This window comes from Hyperolius riggenbachi, chromosome 11 (genome assembly GCF_040937935.1).
Source record: "Hyperolius riggenbachi isolate aHypRig1 chromosome 11, aHypRig1.pri, whole genome shotgun sequence".
Lineage (NCBI taxonomy): Eukaryota > Metazoa > Chordata > Amphibia > Anura > Hyperoliidae > Hyperolius > Hyperolius riggenbachi.
The window spans coordinates 9181137-9208725 of NC_090656.1; the positions used below are offsets into that span (position 1 = coordinate 9181137).

At 45.7% G+C, this 27589-nt stretch overlaps 1 protein-coding gene across 1 annotated transcript in view; it reads left to right on the plus strand.

Annotated features, from left to right (window-relative positions):
* Positions 1–27589, plus strand: part of WFDC1 (WAP four-disulfide core domain 1) — a 58702-nt gene that overhangs the window by 19777 nt on the left and 11336 nt on the right. The window contains exons 2-6 of the mRNA XM_068260803.1: positions 4273–4468; positions 9179–9262; positions 12798–12938; positions 20223–20264; positions 22237–22295. Of these exons, the coding sequence (XP_068116904.1) occupies positions 4273–4468; positions 9179–9262; positions 12798–12938; positions 20223–20264; positions 22237–22292 (519 nt within the window). The 3' untranslated portion in view covers positions 22293–22295. The remainder of the gene's footprint in view (positions 1–4272; positions 4469–9178; positions 9263–12797; positions 12939–20222; positions 20265–22236; positions 22296–27589) is intronic.

The window sequence follows — 27589 nt, forward strand, 5'->3', positions numbered from 1 at the left end:
TGTCTGATGGGGAGTTCAGCTCCATAGAATAGACTGTGTAGGTGTGGCTCTCATACTACATGGAAGGGGGTAAGATTTCTGTCTGATGGGGAGTCAGCTCCATAGAATAGACTGTGTAGGTATGGCTCTCATACTACATGGAAGGGGGTAAGATTTCTGTCTGATGGGGAGTGCAGCTCCATAGAATAGACTGTGTAGGTATGGCTCTCATACTACATGGAAGGGGGTAAGATTTCTGTCTGATGGGAAGCTCAGCTCTATAGAATAGACTGTGTAGGTGTGGCTCTCATACTACATGGAAGGGTGGTAAGATTTCTGTCTGATGGGAAGCTCAGCTCCATAGAATAGACTGTGTAGGTGTGGCTCTCATACTACATGGAAGGGGGTAAGATTTCTGTCTTATGGGGAGTTCAGCTCATAGAATAGACTGTGTAGAGTATGGCTCTCATACTACATGGAAGGGGGTAAGATTTCTGTCTGATGGGGAGTGCAGCTCCATAGAATAGACTGTGTAGGTGTGGCTCTCATACTACATGGAAGGGGGTAAGATTTCTGTCTGATGGGGAGTGCAGCTCCATAGAATAGACTGTGTAGGTGTGGCTCTCATACTACATGGAAGGGTGGTAAGATTTCTGTCTGATGGGGAGTGCAGCTCCATAGAATAGACTGTGTAGGTGTGGCTCTCATGCTACATGGAAGGGGGTAAAATTGGTCTGTGAACTTGCATTTTCCAAAGACTTTTATCTCAAGTGTGTATGCAGCATAAGTCCTAATTCCATCTTATTCCATCTCAGCCACCTGCAGAGCAGTTTGCATAGTGGGCTTTCCCGACACCCACTGTTTTATTCAGTGCCCCAGGCGCCCACATGTCCCATAATTGGAGGTATTAACAAGGGCACCTGATATTTATGGTGTACAGCGGCTAAGGCAGCTTAGTTCCACAGCACCCATTGTGCATGTGGACACCAATGTCAGATGCCAGTGTGCAAGAAAATGAACTGAACCTTCTCTCTATACATTCCCTGCCGCCCCAATGAACCATCAATAAAGGTTCAATGCACCAGGTAAAGAATTGTCAGAGGGCGGCACACCTGTCTCCCAATTGGGTGCTTATTTAGGGATATTGAGCACTATCTGATGCTAATACAGTAAGCAAACGTTAACCAGCTCGCCAAGCCACATATCCAAGCACTGTGAGTACTCACATTAGTGCTGACACCTATGACATTTCAATGGAGTTGTTTCCCTTGAATGTGTTTTTTGTAATCCGTTCGGATGCAAATCAAAACTGTTTGCTGCAAATTTTTGCACTATGCATTCTGCACCCGTTAGTGCATTGATTGATGAATGGGAACAGGTGTTCACAAAGCTGATCAAAGTGCCTGTGCACTATGATCACCGGCATCAGTGAGATGCCAGTGGTCATTAACAAAGTGAAAATAAACACGCATACACGTTACTTCTTGTGTATTGTTCACAGTACATAGGAATAAAGTGTGGAGACATCTAGTGGCCAAATAGTAAAAATACACCTACATACATTAAATTAAATAAAAAGAAATTCCCCATTCATTAACCCCTTACCTCCTCCCCTCCATAGTTACCAAAATTAAAAGTGACATTTAAAAAAATATATATATATAAATAGTTACCTTAGGGACTCAACTTGTTACATATGTATGTCATAAAGGTATATTGCTGTTATTTTTGCAAATAATTGCTTTTAATTAGTGATATAGTGTAAATGAACACAAAACTGAAAAATACACATTTATTTCCAAATAAAATATTGTCGCGATACATTGTACTAGGGGCATAAATTAAAAGTTATTAAAACCGTGAGAAATTTAGCAAATAAAATGTGTTAATTTTATCCTCAGTAGCATGTTTTATTTAAAGGATGCCTGAGGTGACATGTGACATGATGAGATAGACGTGTGTATTGTGTGCTAGGGCACAGAAATTACTAGGCTGTGTTCCTTTTTTTCTTTCTCTGCCTGAAAGAGTTAAATATCAGGTATGTAAGTGGCTGACTCAGTCCTGACTCAGACAGGAAGTGACTACAGTGTGACCCTCACTGATAAGAACTATAAACACTTTCCTAGCAGGAAAGAGATAAAGGGTCAATAGTTCATAGATTTTAGCTCTGGCATACTTCAATGAATGTGTCATTGAGCAAAAACAATACGACAGTTAAAACTTAAAAATGTAGATTTAACCACTTCAGGATTCGGCGTACGCTTAACTACGCCCCTGAATCCTGGAGTGGATTGCATGGAAACGGCCGCTCGTATGAGCAGCCGTTCCATGTCAGTTCACGGAGCGTGTCTCTGTGAACACCCTGCGAGCCGCTGATCGCGGCTCGCAGGGTAAATGTAAACACACGGGGAAGATCTTCCCCGGTGTTTACATATATACGGCGCTGCTGCGCAGCAGCGCCGTAGAGGAGATCGGCGATCCCCGGCCTCTGATTGGCCGGGGACCTCCGGCACCTGATAGGCTGAAGCCTATCCTATCAGGCGCAGGATGGAACTCCGCCCCCCCCCCCCCCCCCGCGCGCAAGCGCAAGCAGCCGGCGGCGATCAGAGCCCCCCAGCAGGACATCCCCCTAGTGGGGAAAAAAGGGGGGTAGTCTGATCGGCCTGGCTGCTATCTGATCGGTGCTGCGGGCTGGAGAGCCCACGCAGCACCGATCAGCAAAACCACCCCCTGGCACAGAAGTGGTTAAACATAAAATAAAATTGTGGAATATCTTAAAAAGTCATTTTTAGGAGAAGGAAGAGAGATACAATTGTTTATTTCATTAGTTTTTTTTTGCCTCGGGTGTCCTTTAAAGAGAACCCGAGGTGGGTTTGAAGAATATTATCTGCATACAGAGGCTGGATCTGTCTATACAGCCCAGCCTCTGTTGCTATCCCAAACCCCACTAAGGTCCCCCTGCACTCTGCAATCCATCATAAATCACAGCCACGCTGCTGACAAACAGCTTGTCAGAGCTGGCTGTGTTTATCTCTATAGTGTCAGTCTGCTGCTCTCCCCGCCTCCTGCAGAACTCCAGTCCCCGCCTGCAGCCCTTCCCTCCCTGCTGATTGGAGGGAAGGGACAGGGGCAGGGACCGGAGCTATGCAGGAGGCGGGGGAGCAGCTGAGACTGACACTACAGATGTAAACACAGCCTCACAGCACGGCTGTGATTTATGAGGGATTGCAGAGTGCAGGGGGACCTTAGTGGGGTTTGGGATAGCAACAGAGGCTGGGCTGTATAGGCAGATCCAGCCTCTGTATGCAGTTAACATTCTTTAAACACACCTCGGGTTCTCTTTAAAGACTACAGTGGCTGAAACCGAAAGTACCACCCAGAAAGCCTACTTGGAGGTGAAAAAAAGTTATTGATCATTTCAGCGTGATACGTAGTGATAAAGTTATTGGCGAATGAATGGGAGGCGTGCCGAATGGTGAAAATTGCACTGTTCCGTAAGGGGAACATAACCTGTAGTGGTCAAGTGGTTTAATTGAAATGGGGCTGGTGGGTGTGGTTATAAAGACCAACCTCCTGCCAGCCCCTCCCCCAAGACTTCATCAACTTGTGAGTTACATGAATGCAGTGCACAGAAGTTTGTGAAATACATGGTAGATTGGATATACTCTACATTAAGCCTCCCCACAATAAAATTGCAAATCACAAAGTAAAAATGTTGCTTTCACATACAATACCTAGTAAAAAGCTGACAGATTTTTGAGTAGTCCATCTCCTTATAAGGAATTCTAAGGGTTTTCTTTATTCTTTACAACAGCACTCTCTATAAAGGATCTATATGAAAATGTAAGCCAGATTCCCTACTCGTTTATTAATTGGCAAAAACAGGGCCAGGCCGAGGCAGAGGTGAGAGAGGCTCCAGCCTCAGGGCACTGTGTAAGAGGGGGCGCACAACTCACTCAGCTATCATTCCCCCTATTGTGTTTGTAGCAGAGTGAAATAATAAAAGGGGATACATGGCAGTGACTGCAAGCCAGATAACTAGAGATTAAGGTGTTGGGAGGACCTTGACCCATCTCTGGGCAAAAATCAGAATACATTCTGTTGCAACTATCCGCAAAACAAATGCACTTTCAAAGGCAGATAGATGACCATAGCACGTATAGGGGAACCAGAAAGGCTAGGCAGACCATGACACCTAGTGGTGGAAATAGAGAATAACAGATACAGTAAAATATCCCATTCTTTACTCCACTGTTCCTAGTCTTACAACTTTTTCTTGGTTTTATCCCACAGGACTACGAATATCCGCTGCACCCCCACAACAACAACTACCAGAAGAACGATCGGTGCCCTCCACCACCACAGACCCTGCCCGACCGCGCCTGCGACGTACCGAGCTGCCGCTCTGACTCCGAGTGTGAGAGACACAAACGCTGCTGCTTCAATGGCTGCATTTATGCCTGCCTGGAGTCCGTGCAGCCTCCGCCTGGTAAGAGTCCGTGCAGCCTCCGCCTGGTAAGAGTCCGTGCAGCCTCCCCCTGGTAAGAGTCCGTGCAGCCTCCCCCTGGTAAGAGTCCGTGCAGCCTCCCCCTGGTAAGAGTCCGTGCAGCCTCCCCCTGGTAAGAGTCCGTGCAGCCTCCGCCTGGTAAGAGTCCGTGCAGCCTCCACCTGGTAAGAGTCCGTGCAGCCTCCACCTGGTAAGAGTCCGTGCAGCCTCCGCCTGGTAAGAGTCCGTGCAGCCTCCGCCTGGTAAGAGTCCGTGCAGCCTCCGCCTGGTAAGAGTCCGTGCAGCCTCCCCCTGGTAAGAGTCCGTGCAGCCTCCGCCTGGTAAGAGTCCGTGCAGCCTCCCCCTGGTAAGAGTCCGTGCAGCCTCCGCCTGGTAAGAGTCCGTGCAGCCTCCGCCTGGTAAGAGTCCGTGCAGCCTCCGCCTGGTAAGAGTCCGTGCAGCCTCCCCCTGGTAAGAGTCCGTGCAGCCTCCGCCTGGTAAGAGTCCGTGCAGCCTCCCCCTGGTAAGAGTCCGTGCAGCCTCCCCCTGGTAAGAGTCCGTGCAGCCTCCGCCTGGTAAGAGTCCGTGCAGCCTCCCCCTGGTAAGAGTCCGTGCAGCCTCCGCCTGGTAAGAGTCCGTGCAGCCTCCGCCTGGTAAGAGTCCGTGCAGCCTCCGCCTGGTAAGAGTCCGTGCAGCCTCCCCCTGGTAAGAGTCCGTGCAGCCTCCGCCTGGTAAGAGAGCAAGTTCATGCAGAAAGCCATTAAAGAGACACTAAAGCGAAAACAAAATTATGATGTAATGATTTGTATGTGTAGTATAGCTAAGAAATAAAACATTAGGAGCAGATACATCAGTCTAATATTGTTTCCAGTACAGAAAGAGTTAAGAAACTCCAGTTATTATCTATGCAAAAGAGCCGTTGAGCTCCACAACCTTTCAAAGTCGCAGAGAGCTTGTTATCTTAACTGTCAGTCATTGTATTTTCTTTTTCTCTCCAGAGGACAGGTCAATAGTTCACTAGGCTGCTCTGTAAAATCATTTGGAATGCTGAGTAGTGTGTAAACTGCATATTTTAGAGAATGATGCGATGTTATAAACTCTATATAACTGAAAATAAAAATATGAGAATATTTTTTTTTTTGCTACTAATCTTCTAGTAATTATCCATACTACACAACTAATTCATTATATCATAATTTATTTATTTTTTTGCTTCAGTGTCTCTTCAAGTCCCCAGGGTTTTTTGTTTTTTTTTCTTATAACAAAAGGCCGAAAAAGCAGCTACTTCTTGACTGAGGTCCGGAGGGCCAAATTATTTTAGCCAAGCACATTGGTCCCCTTATTACCAATCCGGCATCCGCACTCTATAGCAACAGGATGCATCGAGATTCTGTACACTACTCAGCCCTGAAATGTCTCCTGAGGGATTGAGTCCCAATCCCTTCTGGCCGACAATCGTTGTATGCATGCAGGAACCTGTCTTCATGTCCAACCACCCCCATGTCCAACTGCCCAAGGCCCAGGCCTATACGGCCTCTCCAGAAATCCAGCCCTGTGCGTGTGTTCTGTTCTCTATGAAAGCACCTTATCCTTACTGCACCGCAAGATGATTTTTGGTGGTTTTATTGCTCTCTCTGTTCTCAACACAGAAAATTCCCGTTAGATACCGTTGCTGGGACATCGCTTTAGCCATACCTCCCAACTTTTTGAGATAAGAAAGAGGGACACTTACGCCACACCCCTGCCACACCCGTATCCACGCCCCTGACACACCCTTAGTGGCGCATACCATAGAGCTTTCATAGGAATAATATGTTGTTTTATTATTCAAACCTCACTGGTCTTTTCTATCCTGGTTCATTTTCCTTCATATTAACATTTGAAAATAAGAAATATGTGAATTAAAGTATGTAAATAAAGTCAATCAAAGAGTAAATTACCATAAACACATTTTCAGTAGAAAAACACATATAACTACATAGATCTGTGCATCAGTCCTGAAAGAGGGACAAATGAGGAAGAAAGAGGGACAGAGGTTCCCAAAGAGGGGCAGTTGGGAGCTATACTTAGCTTCATGCCTTATGAGATCTGGCTTGCCCTGGGCGTGGCATGACAAAGGAAAGGCTATATGAAGAATGTGTGAGGCAATCTGAGAATATAGTCATTGTACACGGGATAGGCTGTGTAATCGCACACCACTGTCTGTGACCTGAAATGATTGACAAAGAAAAATGAAAACAGAGTGGAAAAGAAAAATTAGTAGCCCCAGGGACAGGAAATGTGAAACAAGAACACTTCTAAAGCACAGCTAAAGTGAGAGGGATAAGGAGGCTGCCATACTCATCTCCTTTTAAGCAATACACATTGCCTGGCTGTCCTGCTAATCCACTGCCTCTAATTCTTTTAGCCATAGACCCTGAACAGACATACAGATCAGATGCTCTAACTGAAATCAGACTGGATTAGCTGCATGCTTGTTTCAGTTGTGTGATTCAGACACTACAGCAGCCAGAAGGATCAGCAGGACTGCCAGGTAACTGGTATTGTTTAAAAGGAAATAAATATAGCGGCTGTGATAAAATATAGTTTATCTATAAATCTATTCTTAGTACTGAGCATAATAATAATATTAAAAAACAAAAAAAAAGTGAATTCCCTTGAAGTTTACCCCTGGTGGTGCAGGAGGTGCAGATGGGACACAGAGGTATGTTCCCTGCTCCATGACATGCCTCTGTACCCCTATGCTCCACTATCAGCCCACCCACCCCCCACCGCACCATGCTGTCACCCCCGAAATTGCTGACAGGCTGCTTGTCGGCAATCTCCAGGGGAAGGGGCCTCCCATGCAGGCAGGGCCGGGCCGAGGCATAGGCTGGAGAGGCTCCAGCCTCAGGGCGCAGTGTAGGAGGGGGCACAGAATTCATTCAGCTGTCATTCCTAATTGTGTTTGAAGCAGAAAGAAACAAGAAAAGGGGATACATGGGAGTGACTGCAAGCCAGATAACTACAGATTAAGGTGTTGTGGGCCCTGTGGCCCTCTTAGTCTAATAGCAATCAGTGTGTGACGGCTGGGGGGGGAGGGATGGAGGGGCGCACTTTGGTGTCTCAGCCTTGTCTGCTGGAGGACCTTGTCCCGGCTCTGCATGCAGTAGAGGTACTCCTGCAAAACGCCCTTCTGGTGTTAGAAACGCCCCCTTCCTCAGCTCTGATTGGGCAATTCTGCCTCTCCCAGGCCACTCCCCTGCCTCCCTGCTGTGTGTTCTGTGTTGAGACACTCAGAGCCAGAGCTTCGGCGCTGTGTCCCCAGAGGTCGCACCCATGTTTGTTTTTTTGCTACCTGACACTACCTCATCTGGCTAGCCCAGGCATTGGCAAACTTGTCCCTCCAGCTGTTCAGGAACTACAAGTCCCACAATGCATTGCAGGAGTCTGACAGTCACAGTCATGACTCATAAAGGCAAATGCATTGTGGGACTTGTAGTTCCGTAACAGCTGTAGAGCCGAGTTTGCCCATGCCTGGGCTAGCCCCATGGATCAGGAAACATGTTGTTTTTTTTTGTTTGTTTTTTACAAAAATGCCTGTGTTTTTAAAGCTAACCTGTAAAAAAAACAAAATGGGAGGGTTAAGCCTCTGGATCCTAAAGAGGCTTTCCCGTCCTCCTTCATCCTGCGCTGGGCCTCCAAAAAACGCCTCCCTTATGCATGTGCACTAGCTCCATTCCACTCGTTCTCTATTGGAAATACCCAGCCTGATCTGGTCTTGCTACTGTGCATGCGGCTGCAGCCCGGCATTTTCCAGAGAAATGCTACAGCGCCTGCGCGAGCTGCCGACATGCGTCAGCAAGCTCTTTTTGTCGGGAGTCCCATCGCTGGAACAGAGGGACTGAGAAAGATCCATAGGCCTCCCCCTGCCAAGGTGAGAACCCCATGGGGCACTTTTTTCCCTTACAGGTACACTTTAAGATAATAAGTAAATCACTGTGCTTAAAGTATAAATGAAAATTTCAGTAACTACTCTTAGGGCTCGATTCACCAAGCGGTGCAAAGTGTTAGCACCGTGGTGAAAAGGCCCTTATCACGCCTAAAGTCACTTTAGGCATGATAAGAAGAAACTCGCGCGAAGTTGCCGCGCGTACGCGCGCGCGCAACACCCGACGCTTCGCGCGAAGCTCCAATTAAGCCCTATGGGACTTTGCGTGCGCGCTTACGCGCGGTAACTTCGCGCGAAGAGCAGGAAAAATCGGTGATAACTCAGTGGTGAAAAGGTCATCACGCCTAAAGTCTTTTAGGCGTGATAACTGGGTTATCACCGCTTTGTGAATCGAGCCCTTAGTAACATAAAAGAATATTTGAAAGCATTCCCTGTGTGTAAAATCCTTTATTTTTACTGCAGAGAGCAGTACAAGCTTGCTTATCTCTGGTCATTGGCAAAGGCAAGAATCTCCCTGTGCCTTCACTCTGCCCCATTCCCTCTGCTGAAGTGACTCAGCTGCTGTCAGGGTGTTGTATCTGTTCAGCAGAGGGAGTCTTTGGGAAAGGCTTCCTAATGATCCTAGTTGCTTGTAGAGGGTGCACTAGTGGCCGCAGCCCTGAAGTGCTTTGAGTCCACTAGAAGAAAACGCAATACCAGTGTTATGTGTCTTGTCTTTTTCCGCAGATGGCCCCCTAGTGGTCACACTGACCTTTATACCGCATATGTTTCTCTGCTTTCAGTTCTAGACTGGTTGGTGCAGCCCAAACCTCGTTGGCTCGGAGGGAATGGCTGGCTACTGGATGGGCCTGAAGAAGTCTTACAAGGTACAAAAACTAATGCAGTACTGGGTGGCTAGAAGGTGATTTTTGTCATTTAAACTTATGGGCAGTATTCCTCGACTCACACGAACAATAAATAGATTGTTTTTGAAGTGAAAAAAAATATAGCAGTTCTAAAATTCCCTTAAAACCTTCTGTCATGCTCCTTTAACCCTATGGAACTCCTTACTACACTCAGTCAGGACAGCTCCATCCCTGATGCTGTTAAAATCACGATTGAAAAGCCAGTTGTTTAGTCAATTACAGAAATGTGTTTTTTCCCTCTGTGACAGAATACTCCCTGCTACTAAGTACTGTTCTGGGACATGCCATACACTTTGGGTCTAGTGATGGACAAACACATGTGCCGGCAAACAATCGTTGCTCGCTGTTCACGTTTAATGCAGACTTTAAGCAATGTTTGTGTTTGCCCTATTCTTTCCCATGGTGCAATTTTTTGAACCTGTACCCTTAAAATAAACCTGAGACGAAAGGAAATAAAAGTTTTAAATATACCAGGGGCTTCCTCCAGCCCCCTTCAGGCTGCTCAGTCCCTCGCCGTCCTCCTCTGCCTCCTGGATCCTCCAGAATTCAGTCCAGTAATCTTCCAACCCCACCCAGTACAAATATGGTCCTGAATGCATTGGATTTTCACTATTTAATATTATTAAACTGGTGCATGCCACTTATTTCAGGCCTCTCATACAGTGGCTGAAACTAAAAATGTATAAGGCAGGTAACTGCCCAATTGTTCACGCTTCTCACACAGTGGCTGCAATTTGAAATGTTTAGGCAGGTAACTGCCCATTTTTTTGGGCCCCTTACACAGTGGCTGTACATAGTACATAGTGATGTTATAGGGGGTAAAAGTTATGTGATCATTAACCTATTGGGGACCGGCGTAGGTTGATTCAACGTCCGCGCTAAAGAACCGCTCCCGACACGATCGTGCGCACCGGAGAGGGGAGATTAAGCTGTCATACGACAGCTGGTATCTCCCCTCAGTGATCAGCAGCCATCGCGTATGGCTGCGATCACTACGATCGCCGTCGGATCGTAGTGATCACTTTGACAGCGGCGGCGGCAGGGGGGAAAAGAAGAGGATCCACTCACCTCCCTGCCGTTCCAGCGACGATCCGCGCCCCCCTCCGCTCTCTGCTCCGTCTGACATCAGCGCCGGGTCCCGGCTTGATGACGTCATCAAGCCGCGACCTGACCTGAGCGTCATTTGGAGCGGAGATGCCGGCTGGAGAAGAGGTGGCTTCTGCGGCTCATCGTTGGAGCCTGGAAGGTAAGTGATGGTTTCCAGTTACAGAGGGGGCACCTGCCTCCATGGGGGACACACAGCCCAGCACACCATAGACGGGATCCGGCCGCCCGACTCCCCCCCCAAACGCGCGCACCCCCCTCCATCGCAAAATGCCCTGGTCCTTAAGGGGGTTAGGCGGCCGGTCCCGAAGTGGTTAATGCCAGACTAAACAGGTGGTTTTTCAGTTTTCTTTTAACCATGCTGTCTTGATTAAGTTTAGCAGGGCATTCCACAGGGTAGGGGCAGCATGACAGAAAGCTCTGGCTCCAAAGGTTTTAGTTGGACTCTGGGGGTGGTAAAGTTATTGGATCCTTTTGCTCTGAAGTTGTGGATGGCATTGTTGCTACAAATACTTCAGATCTCCAGGGCCTGGGTTGTGTAGGGATTTGAATGTTAGCATGCCAATTTTGAAAAGGATTCTCCATTTTATGGGTAGCCAGTGTAGTGAGTAAGTATGGTCTGTACCTGCGCAGAACGCTCCTTGTGACAATGCTTGTGCAATGATTCCTTATGAGAGAGTTCACATCTGAGCGGTTCGTTTCCGATCCGCTCAGCAAAGGGGGTACCATTTTCTGAGCGTTTTTGCTCAATAAAAGGTAAAGGGTAATCGCAAAGCGCTTGGAAAAAGCACTTTGTATAGCGATTTCCCTAGCGCTGGGATGAATAAATAAATTGTATTTATTAATTTCCGGGTCAAAGGCCCGGTGCACACCAAAAACCGCTAGCAGATCCGCAAAATGTTAGCAGATTTTGAAATGCTTTATCTTCTTTTTCTGTAGCGTTTCAGCTAGCGTTTTGCGGTTTTGTGAAGCGTTTTTGGTGTAGTAGATTTCATGTATTGTTACAGTAAAGCTGTTGCTGAACAGCTACTGTAACAAAAAACGCCTGCAAAACCGCTCTGAAGTGCCGTTTTTCAGAGCGGTTTGCGTCTTTCCTATACTTAACATTGAGGCAGAAACGCCTCCGCAATCCAAAATCTGCAGCAGCCCGGGAGTATGCGTTTCTGCAAAACGCCTCCCGCTCTGGTGTGCACCAGCCCATTGAGTTCACTTCCCGACTGACGCCAGAAAGTGAAAAAAGCCAAATCACTTTGCAAAAGCGCTTAAAAAAACGCAACACCCACCTGATAGCTGGGAGGTGCAAAAACAATTGCGTACAAAATCGCAAATCGCTGACGTCAACGATTGGATTGTGATTTCAGATGTGAACAAAGCATAAATGCTACATTTTTCAGGCATCTCAAACAATGGATACACATAACAGTTTTTAGGCAGGTAAATTCAAAAATTTTCAGGCATCTCAGGCCCCGTTTCCACTATCGCGAATCCGCATGCGTCTTGCGTATGCGAATTCGCATAGACAATATAAGTGAATGGGCCTGTTTCCACTTATGCGTCTGTGGGAGCGTTTTATTGTGCGGAGAAAATCTGCACGGAACACCCTGCAGAATTCGCCTGCGTGTGGAATGCAGGCGAATCGCACACAATGTACTTAATAGGGAAATCGCATGCGTTTTCCTCATGCGTTTTTTGCCGCGAATTCAGATAGGTACCAAAGTAAATTCACACAGGCAGTGACATGGTTAAAATCGCATATACTCTCAGCTATGCGAATTCGCGGCAAAAAACGCATGCGATTTTATCAGCGGTGGAATCCAGGCGATTCCGCACCGCAATAGTGGAAACGAGCCCTAAAACAGTGGATGTACATAACAATTTTTGGCAGGATAACACAGCAGCCATTCTTAAGACCTTAATTTGCAAAAAACTAGAATCTCTGTGATTTTTTTGCATCTACACATGAAAAATGTATCCTTAGAATGCGTTTTTGTTTTTTTTTTACAAATATTTGCCACTGATCCCCCTTTACCACTGTCCAGGTTTTTGGACACTTTGTACATCTTTTTTATAGAAATAGTGGCTGCAGAGATCTGATGAAGATTTTAGAAGTTTGCCTACCATTAAAGACAGTGGGGCTTGCCGCAAACTTATGTAAAATGTTTGCGAACTGTCCACGAACGTTGGGTTTTATAGGAGAAAGGATTTATAAGAACAACTTTCCCTCCACCCCTTATAGTTTACAAAGATCACCCCATTACCAACAGGCAGATTTACTGGAATAATGCTGGTGTACATTGGTTAACTTTGCAGAGCAGAGTGTAGTACCACTTTTTGTTCACTTGGTGGCAGTGTATCACTATTCTGTGTTTTTTTGTTGTTTTTTTGCTGACAGCTGAAGCATGCAGCACCACAGAAGATGGGGATGAGCCTCTACACTGTCCCACAGGATACGATTGTCACATCATTAACCCTGGCAGCCCAGCAGAGGGCATCCCAAACCGAGGACAATGCATCAAGCAAAGAGGAAACTCAGGTGAGGGGCGTGGCCAAATCCCCAGAATGCCTCACTCCCCATCTGCTACCATAAAGGGATGATCAGTAAGATGCTAATAATTTAGCCCTGTTTGCAAATTTATAGTACAGTACAGAACAAAAGTTTGGACACACCTTCTCATTCAAAGAATTTTCTTTATTTTCATGACCTTAATTTCTTAAAGTAATGATGGCCACTCATTTTTCTGTAGGCCTTTTTTCCACAAACTGTTGAGCTGTGTGCTCAGCAAGCAGTTGCCAGGCAGCAGCGAGCAGTTACCAGGCAGCGGTGAGCAGTTGTGAGAGTTTGAGAGGCATTTCGGTACTTATCCGTTAGCCGGGCGCATCCGGCAGGTGGCGCTAATTACTATTCCCCCTCCAGGCCGACGTGGTTAGTAGCGAAAGATGTAACTCTGGTGGAGTTTTGTCGCCACCCAGAGGATGCGCCCAGCTAACGGATAAGTACCGGCATTTCACTGCCTGTAAACAGTTTGTGGAAAAGAGGCCTTACTTAGCTGCTTTTTTCTTGCCATAAGGTCTCTTTTCCACTAACTGTTGAGCTGTGTGCTCAGCAAGCAGTTGCTAGGCAGCAGTGAGCAGTTACCAGGCAGCAGTGAGCAGTTGTGAGAGTTTGAGAGGCATTTCACTGCCTGTAAACAGTTCCTGGAAAAGAGGCCTTATACAAATTCTAACAGTCTATTCAGTAGGACTATCAGCTGTGTATCCACCTGACTTCTCCACAATGCAACTGATTATCCCAACCCCATTTATAAGGCAAGAAATCCCACTTATTAAACCTGACAGGGAACACCTGTGAAGTGAAAGCCATTTCAGGTGACTACCTCTTGAAGTTCATCAATAGAATGCCAAGAGTGTGCAAAGCAGTAATCAAAGCAAAAGGTGCCTACTTTGAAGAACCTAGAATATGACATACTTTCAGGGCCCATTTCCACTATCGCGAATCCGCATGCGTTTCCTGCAGGCGGATTCGCACAGCCGATGCAAGTGGATAGGCCTGTTTCCACTTGTTAGTTCTGAGCGTTTTTCTGTGCAGGATTTTTCTGCACGGCAGAGCCCTCAGAATTCGCCTGCGTGTGGAATGCATGCGAATCGCCGCTAATGTATTTAATAGGGAAATCGCATGCGTTTTCTCCATGTGTTTTTTGCCGCGAATTCGCATGCGATTTCGCATAGGTACCCATGTTAATTCACACAGGCAGTGACATGGTTAAAATCGCATCACCCTAACTTATGCGAAATCGCGGCAAAAAACGCATGCGGAATCGCACCCGCATGCGATTTGCCTGCGGTGATTCGCCGGGATTCCGCAACGCAATAGTGGAAACGGGCCCTCAGTTGTTTCACACTTTTTGGTTATGTACTATACTCCCACATGTGCTAATTCATAGTTTGGATGCCTTCAGTGTGAATCTACAATGTTCATAGTCATGAGAATGAAGAAAACTCTTTGTGGGCTGGTGCACACCAGAGCGGTTCTGGAGCGTTTTTTAAACCGCTTGCCGGGGGAAAACCGCTTGGCTAATGAAAGTAAATGGGATGGTGCACACCAGAGAGGCTCATTTTTTCTGCAAACGCAAACTCGGGGGCTGCAGCATTTTTTAGATTTCTGAGGTGATTCTGCCTCAATGTTAAAGTATAGGTAAGTGGAAAACTGCTCTGAAAAGCGCTAGATCACAGCGGTTTTCCAGGTGTTTTTGTTACAGAAGCTGTTCAGTAACAGCTTTACTGTACCAATATATGTAATCTGCTACACAAACGCTCCAACAACCGCTAGGCATGGTTAGAAAACCTCTCTATGCCTAGAATCACTCTGAAATCTGCTTTAAAAACCTCTTGTGTTTTGCGTATCTGCTAGAGGTTTTTGGTGTGCACTGGGCCTGAATGAGAAGGTGTGTCCAAACTTTTGGTCTGTACTGTGTATGTATATATATATATATCTATATATATCTATATATCTATATATCTACTAGCCGTCCCGCGTCGTAGCATACGCCGCATCTTCTATCTATCTAATAGAGTACGTGCCTCAACCTTGAAGCAAGAAGAATATAGGTGGGTACACACATCAGATAAAAGTCTTTGGAAAAATGAAAGATCACAGACCAATTTTACCCCCTTCCATGTAGTATCAGAGCCACACCTACACAGTCTATTCTATTGAGCTGCACTCCCCATTAGATAGAAATATTTGCAAGATGCTGCACACAAAAGTTGCTGTACACATTCAAAAGATCATTATCTGCAAAAGATCCGTTCCTGCAAAAGATCAGTACCTACAAAATACATTCATAGTCTACATTTCCATGCGGATTATTGTGGACATTTTTCCGCATAAGGGCATAAGCATCCGCATACAATGAATTTTCGATGCTGGTCGAAAACACAAATATTTCTGAAGATTTCCGTGAAAATTCGCCAAAAAACGAAAACAGGATTTTCGATGCGAAAATGACTTAGGCGAAAATTCGCAAGCAACACTGCTACATGCTACATTAGCACTATCCAGGAGCGTCACAGGGAGGATTCCCAATGCCCCCTTTTTATCCAACCAGAGGGACCGCGGGAACCACAGCGGCACCCCGGAGGGGGAGGCTAGGTGCCGCAGGTGACCCCCCCCAAGCGTGGCCAGCGCCAGGGAGAGCCGTCTGCACCCACCTCCCAATATTAAAAACAGGCACTCACCTTAACGCCCATTGCGTTCTGCTACATGCGCATTAATTTTCTCATGGAAAGCATTTTTTGCAGTTTGTATCCTTTGGAGGCAGGTGGTGGATGGCTTGCTCCGGTGGTGTGAGCCCTGGAGTGAGTTGTCGGCACCTGTCCCCCCCCCCCCCCCCCCCCTCTGGAGTGCTGTATGTGAGCCAGCCCTGAGCTCTAAAGCTCGGGGTGACCCATGCTTCACTCCTTTCTCATGTGGTGCCCCCAAGTTAATGCGCATGTAGCAGAACGCAATGGACGTTAAGGTAAGTGCCTGTTTTAAATATTGGGAGGTGGGTGTGGACGGCTCTCCCCGACGCTGGCCACGCTTGGGGGGGGGAGCGCCTGCGCCTCCCCCTCCAGGGTGTCGCTGTGGTTCCCAGGCAGTGAGAGAGCCTGGGACCCTGTGGTCCCCTGGTTGTATAAAAGGGGGGCATTGGGAATCCTCCCCGTGGCGCTCCTGGATAGGGCTAATGTAGCATGTAGCAGTGTTGCTTGCGAATTTTCGCCTCGAAAATCCCATTTTCGTTTTTTGGCGAATTTTCACGAAAATCTTCAGAAATATTTGCGTTTTCGACCAGCATCGAAAATTCATTGTATGCGGATGCTTATGCCCTTATGCGGAAAAATGTCCACAATAATCCGCATGGAAATTCAATCTATGCGGACGTTTATACGGAAAAATGCCCGCAATAATGCGCAAGAAACGTCTCTGAATGCGGGCGCTAATGCCCTTATGTGGAAAATGTCCGCAATCATACGCAAGTAATGCGAAAATGACTGGCCTTAGGCGAAAATTAACGTGAAAAAATTAGATGGAAAATTTGCCTGTCAAAACAAAATTAGGCGAAAATTCGGTAAACATTTATCGAAACAAATTTTTGCATTTTCGCTCAACACTGGCATGTAGCAGGGCGACCGCTTTGCAGTATTGGTTTTTTGACCCTGCATAGTTTGGCATGCAAAAGCAAATGCATATTTGCATGAGCATTGCCTCATGAATAGCCAATTAGGCCAGATTTGCAAAGCCAGACTTGCTAGGGTAGGCCTCTTATCCACGGACAGTTGATAGGCAGTAACATGCCTCTCAAACTCTTACAACTGCTCACTACTGCCTGGTAACAGCTTGCTGCTGCTGCCTGGAAACTGCTTGTTGCTGCCTGGAAACTGCTTGCTGCTGCCTGGAAACTGCTTGCTGCTGCCTGGAAACTGCTTGCTGCTGCCTGGAAACTGCTTGCTGCTGCCTGGAAACTGCTTGCTGCTGCCTGGAAACTGCTTGCTGCTGCCTGGTAACTGCTTACTGCTGCCTGGTAACTGCTTACTGCTGCCTGGTAACTGCTTGCTGAGCACACAGCTCAACAGTCCGTGGAAAAGAGGCCTTAAACTTGGTGATTGAGCACGCATATATTTTCTCATGCAAAGTACTTCTTCTTCTTGCTCGAAGGTTGAGGCACTTACTCTATTATATATATATATATATATATATATATATATATATATATATATATATATATATATATATATATATATATATATATATATAAAAGGCATAACCACTCCATAACATACATTATGTGAGCGCACTTGTGGCAAGAGTCCACGGAACTGTACACATTGCTGCTGTGAGTGCGCTTGCCCAATATATTTCCTGCACTGCTTGTTCCTTAGGCAGGGAGCACACTTGCACGGCTGTTTTCCCCTGCGATTCCCGGGTCTCTGTCGGCGGTTGCGTCTTCCGGGAATATTTTTTTCTGCGATCGTTTCCACGCTTGCACATTTGCGGCGGCATGTACTGTATGCGAACACATATGTCGTGTGGGAAAAAGTGGAAAGGCTGTGTGATTTAAAAACGTGTAGAAAAGGTTAAGACTGGGTGCACACATGGCAGAAACGCTAGCGTAGCGGAAAACGCATCGTTTTATGCAGCAATGTTAGTCTATGGGACGCAGAAGAAGCTGCGTTGCACTGCGTTTTTACAGTAAGCGTTCTGCAGACGCTGGTAGTGTTGCATAATATGCAGGATGGCTGCCAAAACGCACATAATGAAAGTTAATGGTAACGCATATGCATTGCATTTTTTTTTATGCGTTTTTGATTAAAAAGTAAAGATCTCTGATGTGTCTTCCGCTTCCTGTTGTCTTCCTAGCTATTGGCATAAATTTAAATAAAAGAATGCATACAAAATGCATATGCGGTTTACATTAGCGAACAGCAAGCGCATTAAAACGCACACAAAATTCATCTGCGTAGAAAACACAACGCATCAAAAACGCAGTTAAAACGGCATACAAAATCACAAACGCACCATCCTAAGGCTCTATTCACACCAGCGTTTCTTTGCAGGAGTGATTTTTCCACGATTTCATGCAGAAAAATCACTGAACACTGCAGCGATTTTGGCGCAATTGCGTTTTGCGCTTCTATAGCACTGAAACGCGATTGCCTGGAAATCGCTTGAAAATGGTGCAGGCTACGCGTTTGGCGTTTAACCTGGTTTTGGGCGATTTGCGGCGATTAGTGCAAATCGCCCAAGTAAGAACGGGCCAATAGGGTTTCATTACGCTAGTGCTTTTAAAAAGCGCTAGCATTTGAGGGTTTTGCCGAAATTGCGGCAAAACGCTACTTTTTCACGCTATGTCATATGTGAACCCAGCCTCAGGCAAAATGCGAATGAATGGTGACAGCGAGGATTTCTCACACGAGCCTATAGACAATAGCCTGTAGAATCGTGCGCTTTTTGCCATCCATGGTAAAACGCACTCAAACACGTCTAGTGTGTTCCCTCCCCTAATGAAAAGACCCTTGGTGGTCTATGTCAAGCTGCATTTAAAGAAAAGGTTCAGGGAGGGTGGGTAAAAAATAAAAATCAATTTCCACTTACCTGGGGCTTCCTCCAGCCCGTGGCAGGCAGGAGGTGCCCTCGCCGCCGCTCCGCAGGCTCCCGGTGGTCTCCGGTGGCCGACCCGACCTGGCCAGGCCGGCTGCCAGGTCGGGCTCTTCTGCGCTCCAAGGCCCGGAACTTCTGCGTCCCACGCCGGCGCTCTGACGTCATCGGACGTCCTTCGGGCTCTACTGCGCAGGCGCAGAACTACTGAGCATGCGCAGTAGAGCCCGGAGGACGTCCGATGACGTCAGCGCGCCGGCGTGGGACGCAGAAGTTCCGGGCCTTGGAGCGCAGAAGAGCCCGACCTGGCAGCCGGCCTGGCCAGGTCGGGTGGGCCACCGGAGACCACCGGGAGCCTGTGGAGCGGCGGCGAGGGCACCTCCTGCCTGCCACGGGCTGGAGGAAGCCCCAGGTAAGTGGAAATTGATTTTTATTTTTTACCCACCCTCCCTGAACCTTTCCTTTAAAGGGCTCCTGAACTGAGGAATATGGTGGCTGCCATATTATTTTCCTCTTAGGATCAGTGCACACCAAAAATCAGTAGCGTACTCGCAAACGCTTAGCGTTTTTTGAAGTGATCTTTAAAAGCGATTGCAGGCATGTGCCTAGCGTTTTTTGCAGCGTGTTTGTGTAGCGATTATATCCCTTCTTCTACACTGTGACCTGGAAAAGATCAGCTTTGGTAAAAAAAAAACGCAAGGAAAATCGCTCTGATCAAGGAATTTTTGAAAGCGATTCTCCCCTTTTCATATACTTAACATTGAGGCATAATCGCCTCAAAAATGCATTTGTGTTTGGGGGAAAAAAATCACATTGCTCTGGTGTGATCCACCCCATACAAATACAAAGCGCTAGCATTTTTAAAAGAGCTCTTGGTGCGCACCAGCCCTTAAAGAGGAACTCCAGTGAAAATAATGTAATAAAAAAGTGCTTCATTTTTACAATAATTATGTATAAATGATTTAGTCAGTGTTTGCCCATTGTAAAATATTTTAAATCCCTGATTTACATTCTGACATTTATCACATGGTGACATTTTCACTGCTGGCAGGTGATGTAGCTGCTGCTTGCTGTTTTGGCAGTTGGAAACAGCTGTAAACCGCTATTTCCCACAATGCAACAAGGTTCACAGACAGGAAACTGCCAGGAGCACATACTCAGAATTTCTTTGTGGGAGGGGTTTCACCACAATATCAGCCATGCAGCGCCCCCTGATGGTCTGTTTGTGAAAAGGAATAGATTTCTCATGTAAAAGGGGGTATCAGCTACTGATTGGGATAAAGTTCAATTCTTGGTCGGAGTTTTTCTTTAAACAGTTACCTGGCTGTCCTGCTGATCTCTTTGGCTGCAGTAGTGTCTGAATCACACACCTGAAACAAACATGCGGCTAATCCAGTCAGACTTCAGTCAGAGCACCTGATCTGCTGCATGCTTGTTCAGGGGCTGTGGCTAAACGTTTTGGAGGCAGAGGAACAGCAGGTCTGCCAGGCAACTGGTATTACTTAAAAGGAAATAAAGATGGCAGCCTCCATATACCTCTCACTTCAGGTGCGCTTTATTAAAACTCTGTAATGTATAAAGAAGTGGCAAGCATTATTTGGACTACTGCTGCTGTACTGTGCTCTGGTCAATATGTTGCAGGAACTTTGATCAATGACCCCTATCTGATTTAATTTTTTGCAGACGGAAGGAACCTGAGGCCCAAATATTCCAAGGAGTATCACGGTAAGTCAGCGCACCTTTAAAAAACTTCCTTTGAAATTAAATGACACCTGTCACTATCACAGGCAGGCGGGACTTGGGATAAGAGGACAGTGGGTGGAGCCATTGAAATCACTTCCTTATTAAAGGATACCCGAGGTGACCAGTGACATGATGAGATAGACATGTGTATGTACAGTGCCCAGCACCCAAATAACTATGCTGTGTTCCTTTTTTTCTTTCTTTGCTTGAAAGCGTTAAATATCAGGTATGTAAGTGTCTGACTCATTCCTGACTCAGACAGGAAGTGACTACAGTGTGACTCACGGATAAGAAATTACAACTATAAAACAGCAGAAGATGGCTTCTGAGAGGAGGAAAGCGATAAAAAGGGTCAACAGTTCATAGATTTTAGCTCCGGCATACTTCAATGAATGTGTCATTGAGCAAAAACAATAAAACAGTTAAAACAGTTAAAACTTAAAAAGTAGATTTAAACATAAAATAAAACTGTGGAGTATCTTAAAAAATAATTTTTAGGAGAAGGAAGATAGATACAATAGTTTATTTCATTAGTTTATTTTCGCTTCGGGTGTCCTTTAAGCATTAGCTGAACACTTGCCATTGCCTGGGTATGTATTTGGTTGTCCGCCCACTTTTTGTAACCTTGACACACAGTCACTCAATGACCAAGTTTGTGAGCTTTGGGGGTCATTGGCATCAATGATATGAGAATGGAAGCAGTTTAAATTTTGCCATTGAAATCTAATGAAAAAATCTGATCGGCTGTTTGTGGCCCCGCCCCTTTAGTGAATTTGCACCCCTGTCAACCAATGACCAACTGTTGCAAGTTTGAGGCCTCTGCCGTTAACAGTGTAAGAATGGCAGCAATTGAAATATTCCCCTTCAAAACCAATAGGTGTTTCTGATTGGCTGTTGTAGGCTCCACCCACTTTTCTGAATATTAATCCCAGTCACCCAGTGCCCAACTGTGCCAAGTCTGACAACCCTGCCAAAAATAGAATTTTGGGTACTATTCCGTTAGCGGCGCGCAACCACCAGGTGGCGTTAATTACTATTCCCCCTCCAGGCCGCCATGGATAGTAGGGAAAGATGTAACTCTGGTGGAGTTTTATTGCCACCTAGTGGATGCACCGGGTAACGGAAAAGAACCAAATTTTTCCATGTAAAATTAATGAATGTAATTTGATTGGATGTATTATGCTCCTCCCACTTTCTTGGTCAGTGACCAGCTGTGCCAAGTTTGATGATTGGTTTTTATTACTGTGAGAATTGCAGCCTTTAACATGTTTCCATTGATGTGAATGGTTGAAATGAAATTGCTGTTTGTAGCTCCGCCCAGGTGTGCAGGGGTTAGGCGATACCCCCAGAACATATCATCCCAGATAGTACGGGATCTTATTAACAAGTTTTAGTAAAATCGGTCAAGGCGTTTTCGAGTGATCAGGGGACACGCAGCCACGCACACACACTCACACACGATTTTATATACGTAGATTTAGCCAAGAAGTTATAGAGGATAGATCAAGAAATTATTGATTTTTGCTATTCAATTGGATCACATTGTTTGTTCACCATGATCCTGCAGATTATCATCTTTACTGCTAGCAGACAAGAAAAAAAAACTGACAGCACCAATTGTCATAATCTGTAAATATGCCCACTGACAATGTGACAGGCATATATATTTATACAAATTCAAAGCTGCTCGCTTGGCAGTTGGAAACAGCTGGTATTTTCCACAATGCAACGGGGTTCATAGACAGCAAACTGTCAGGACCATGGTCATGACATCACACTGTGAGAGGGGTTTCACCACAATATCAGCCATACAGACATCCCTGATGCACTAAGTTAAAGATTTCCCGTAGGTAAGGGGGTACCTTCCAACTGCCACTCCCTATTGCACCTCCTCCCACTACATTTATTTGTAATATATGGTACATATCACTTTGTATTGTCTTTTGTGTTACAGGTGGAAATTATAATAATGTGGTGGTCGGTCACGATAAGCAGAGACACTTAGGGTAAAAGGTGTGTATTATATTGTTATTTTACTTCACTGCACTCTGTTATATTACATTGTATTGTTCTGTTTCTATTATACTGTGATGTGATACAGCGTAGTTACTCAGTATTAAAGGACAACCAAGGTGACATGTGACATGATGAGATAGACATGTGTATGTACAGTGCCTAGCACACAAATAACTATGCTGTGTTCCTTTTTTTCTTTCTCTGTCTGAAAAAGAGTTAAATATCAGGTATGTAAGTTGCAGTTTCTGTCCGGGTCGGACTATATAGTAACCCTCACGGATCAGTAATTACAGCCATAAAACACTTTCCTGTTAGTAAATGGCTTCTGAGAGCAGGAAAGAGATAAAAAGGGTCAATAATTTATAGATTTGAGCTCTGGCATACTTCAATGAAGGTGTCATTGAGCAGAGACAATGAAACAGTAAAAATCTTAAAAGTAGATTTAAAGAGACTCTGAAGCCTAGAAAGAAAAGTGGTTTTTACTTTAAAAACCTGTTTAAGATAATTGCCCCTATTAAAACGCCATATCTCTGCAGCTGAAAAAGCAATGAATCACCCCAAACTGTCTGGGGCACATTTCGGGGCTCCTTCCTAGTAGAGGCAGAGCTTTGGGCTGTAGCTCTGCCTCTACTCCTGTCAATCGGCGCTGCTCGCCGCCTCCCCCGCGCCTCTTAGTCTACCTTCACTGGGAGGGGCGGAGATATGCGCCAATTGACGTGCATGGAGGCAGAGCTACAGCCCAAAGCTCTGCCTCCCACGAGCAGCAAAATCCTTGACCAAGAAAGTCGTGGATATTTGCCCAGGGAGTTTGGGGTGATTTATGGAGTTTTCAGCCGCTGGGATGCGGCGTTTTAGGGGGGGCAATTATGTTAAACAGGCTTTTAAAGTAAAAACCTGTTTTTTTTCTTGGCTTCAGAGTCTCTTAAAGGCGTCATCAGACAGGAAAGCCGATTTACTTACATGGGGCTTCCTCCAGCCGCTTGCAGCTGTCTGTCCCAGTACAATTTAGCACACAAATGAATTTTAACTCCTTTTCTTGCCACTTACGGAGGATTTTTTTTTGGTGGTCTCTGCTGCTGCAATTTTTTTTTTTTTTTCATAAATAATCCTGTTTTTTATTTTATTTACGCTTGGTCTCCCAAATACCGATATTTTCTGTCGTATTAGTCCACTTGCCGCATGCGCCCTTTTTACTGATACCAGAAACAAAAAGAAAAAGAAAAACCGAGAGCCCAATATAGTGCAGTAAGTCTAACAATTGTTGGCGAAATAATGAACAGATGTGGATATACTCACAAACACGGGTTACCACATAGGCAACCATTTGAAATGCAGGTGGGGAGCATTAGAACCTGACCCCACTCAGGTTTAACCTCCCTGGCGGTTAATTTTTTTTTCCAAATTGGCAAAAATCCTTTTTTTTAAAAAAAAAAAATTTTTGTTTCATGTAAAGCTACCAGAGTGGTAGCTACATGAAACACCACTAGAGGGCGCATGTGTCCCTCTAGTGCGATCGTCGCCGGCATCTATAGCAAACAGGGGAACGCGTATATAACGTGTTCCCCTGTTTGGCTTCTCCTGTCGCCATGGCGACGATCAGAATGACATCATGGACGTCAGCCGACGTCCTGACGTCAGGTGCACCCGATTCACTTATTGGTCCGGGCAGCGCAGGGCTCTGGCGGGGGGGGGGGGTACCCTCTTTCGCCGCTGTGTGCGGCCGGTCGCTGCAGGGCGGCGGCGATCAAGCTGTGCGCGCGGCTAGCAAAGTGCTGGCTGCGCGCACAGCACTTTACAGCATGAAAATCGCCCCACCAGGGGCTGAGATCTCCCCCTGCGCGGCATAGCCCGAGCTCAGCTCGGGCTTACCGCCAGGGAGGTTAAGAAGTCGCTCTGTAGATAGAAAGAAGGGGACAGTCCCCTCCACCCAAGGTGGACTATATACTGTGCAAATTTGGACAGAGGCGCCAGGCAGGTTAAAATGATCTAAAAACAACTAAAAAGGAGGAGTACAGGTGGACTTACCTCCTGAAATGATGGACAATCGAGATTGTTCAAATCGCAAATAACAATTTATTTTGGCACTGATACCAGGGCTGGGGCTGACTAGAGATCACACAGCACTCTCAAATAACGATAGCGTTTCAGGGAATGCAATTTTAGCCCCTGCATTGCTTGTATGAAATCGCTGCAAAAATTCTGCAGGTTCCTCGATTGCTATTGGCAAATTACCATTGCGCCTTTGGAATCACTGCCATAGGCTTTTATTAGCTTAGTGTTTTTGGAATCGCCGGCGATTTCTAGAAAGCACATATTGCTGCCGGCCTTAGCACTGAGACCCACAGGGGGGGGGAGGAGGGGTTAGCCACCCCTTGCAATCACAAAGCGCTAAATAGATGGAAGGCAGTTGGGGTAAATCACAAGAAAAATCACGATTTCCCCGAATCGCAATTGTGGGTCCTGCGGCATTTGTGGGGCGATTGCTCTTCAATACTAAGTACAGGATCGCTGCACAATCGCTTTTCAGTCGCGGTACGAAGCAATTTTGCAGCGATGGAACTACCCAGAACCACCCAAAAAAAAGGGGAAAAAAAAGAAATTGCAATCGCTGTACAAATCGCTAACACTGAATTTAAAAGCCCTTTAAAATCACCAGAAATTTCTCTGTAAAAAGCTCCTAAGATTGCTGCAAAAAGCGCCTAGCGATTGCCATAGTGGGCCCAGCCCTGAAGGCCATTCGCATTTGCAATTGCAAAACACAATCTTAAAGGGGAACTGAAGAGAGAGGTATATGGAGGCTGCCATATTTATTTCCTTTTAATCAATACCAGTTGCCTGGCAGCCCTGCTGATCCTCTGCCAATGGGGCACTTCTGTGTCACCTCCGCACTCTAAAGCAAGGAGGTACAGACCCTCTGGATCACCCCCGCTGCTGCCGTTTTGCATTCACTCACACCCCCTCTAGCACAACAGAAAAACTTAAAGGGGAACTGAAGAGAGAGGTATATGGAGGCTGCCATGTTTATTTCCTTTTAAGCAATACCAGTTGCGTGGCAGCCCTGCTGATCCTCTGCCTCTAATACTATTAGCCATAGCCCCTGAACAAGTATACAGCAGATCAGGTGTTTCTGACTTTAAAGTCAGATCTGACAAGACTAGCTGCATGCTTGTTTCTGGTGTTATTCAGATACTACTGCAGAGAAATAGACCAGCAAGGCTGCCAGGCAACTGGTATTGATTAAAAGCAAATAAATATGGCAGCCTCCGTATACCTCTTACTTCAGTTCCCCGTTAAGAGCCTTGCGATTGTGATTTTGCGATTGTGATTTTGCAGTGATTGTACAGTGTTTGCCATTCTCATTCGGTGAAGTCAGAAATGCAATGCGATTGCTCTAAAAATGATTTCTGCGAACTGCAAGCGCTGCCGTGTGAATGATCCCCCTGTACACAATGCTTTGCTGATCACTGGCGATCAGCAAAATGGTGGAAAGCGCCTGAAAAGCACTCCAACCTCAGGCCACGTTCACAATAGTGTGGCGTAATGGCAGCTCTGTAACACGGCTCACCGCACTGCCATGCTCCGCCCACGCAGCTTTTACAGTGTGGCGGGTGCGTTGCGATACAACGGAGCTGGCACGGTAATGCAAAAACGCAGGCCAAGCATTAAAGCCTTATTCACATTGCATTCCGGCCGCGTTCGCGTTGGGTGTTTTTTGACGCAATTTTTTTTTCGATCCCCTTCACTTGGGTGGGCTGTGTGTTTTTGTTAAAAGCGTTTTTCTAATCGCTTTTCCATAGCGTTTTTTTTAATTCACTCCCTGGCGCATGTCAGGAAGTGAACTCTTTGACCCGGAAAACAATAAATACAATGTATTTATTCTTAAAAACGCGAACGTAATCGCTGCACAAAGCGCTTTTGTGAGCGTTTTGCATTTTTCCTATACCTTCCATTGAGGTGGAATCGCCTCAAAAACGGCCCAGGCAGCGCTTCTCTGAGCGGATCGGAAACGAACCGCTCAAATGTTAAAGGGGCACTACAGCGTAAAACAGTAAAATTTTAAATATGTGCAAACATATACAAATAAAAACAAAAGTTTGCTTTCTTAAAACAGAAAGAATTTGCGATAATTCAGGTTGGAGTGAGCTTGAGATGTCTCCCAGTGCATCACTGCTGAATATATGCAAATTAACCATTCTACCCTTAGAAGCTAAACACACCTCCAGAACCGCTGGAATGCAATGATGTGTCAGCTAGTTAATTTGTACAGAGCCATAACAATCCAACATGCATACAGACTGTTTCGGATTGTTTGATCCTCATCAGTGCATGGCATGGATTAATTTGGCTCTATGCAGTAGGGCTTGTAACACCGAGAGGCACAGACTAACCAGCGAGCTCATGGTGACCCAGAACTCATTGGAGTGTGTAAGGGGCTACAATGGTCCTAAAAGCCCCCTTACTAAGATGTTAAGAAAAACAAAAGTTTGCTTTCTTAAAACAGAAAGAATTTGCGATAATTCAGGTTGGAGTGAGCTTGAGATGTCTCCCAGTGCATCACTGCTGAATATATGCAAATTAACCATTGTACCCTTAGAAGCTAAATACACCTCCAGAACCGCTGGAATGCAATGATGTGTCAGCTTGTTAATTTGTACAGAGCCATAATAATCCAACATGCATACAGACAAAAAGTACATTTTTTCCAGAGTAAAATGAGCCATAAATTACTTTTCTCCTATGTTGCTGTCACTTACAGTAGATAGTACAAATCTGACAGAAGTGACAGGCTTTGGACTAGTCCATCTCTTTATAGGGGATTCTCAGGGATTTATTTATTTTCAAAAGCACTTAGTGAATGGCAGTTGATCTGTCCAACTGCCAAAAAACTGTGTAGGGAGCTGGGAAGCTGGCCAGCATCTTTGCATGAATCCTTTTTAGGGGAATGTCTTTATAAAGAATAAAGGCCATGCTGAGAATCCCCCATGAAGAGATGGACTGGTCCAAAACCTGTCGCTTCTGTCAGATTTCTACTACCTACTGTAAGTGACAGCAACATTGGAGAAAAGTAATTTATGGGTAATTTTACTCTGGAAAAAGCGTACTTCTTATTTATATATGTTTGCACATATTTTACATTTTACAGTTTTTCGCTGTATTGCCCCTTTTAACTCTCATATGGAATCATTGCAATAGCGTTTTTGGGGCGATTTTGAAAATCACCTACACTTGAAAAAAGGGCAAAAACGCCCTTAGTGTGAACGAGCCCTGACAGTTACAGAGAAGCATTGTTT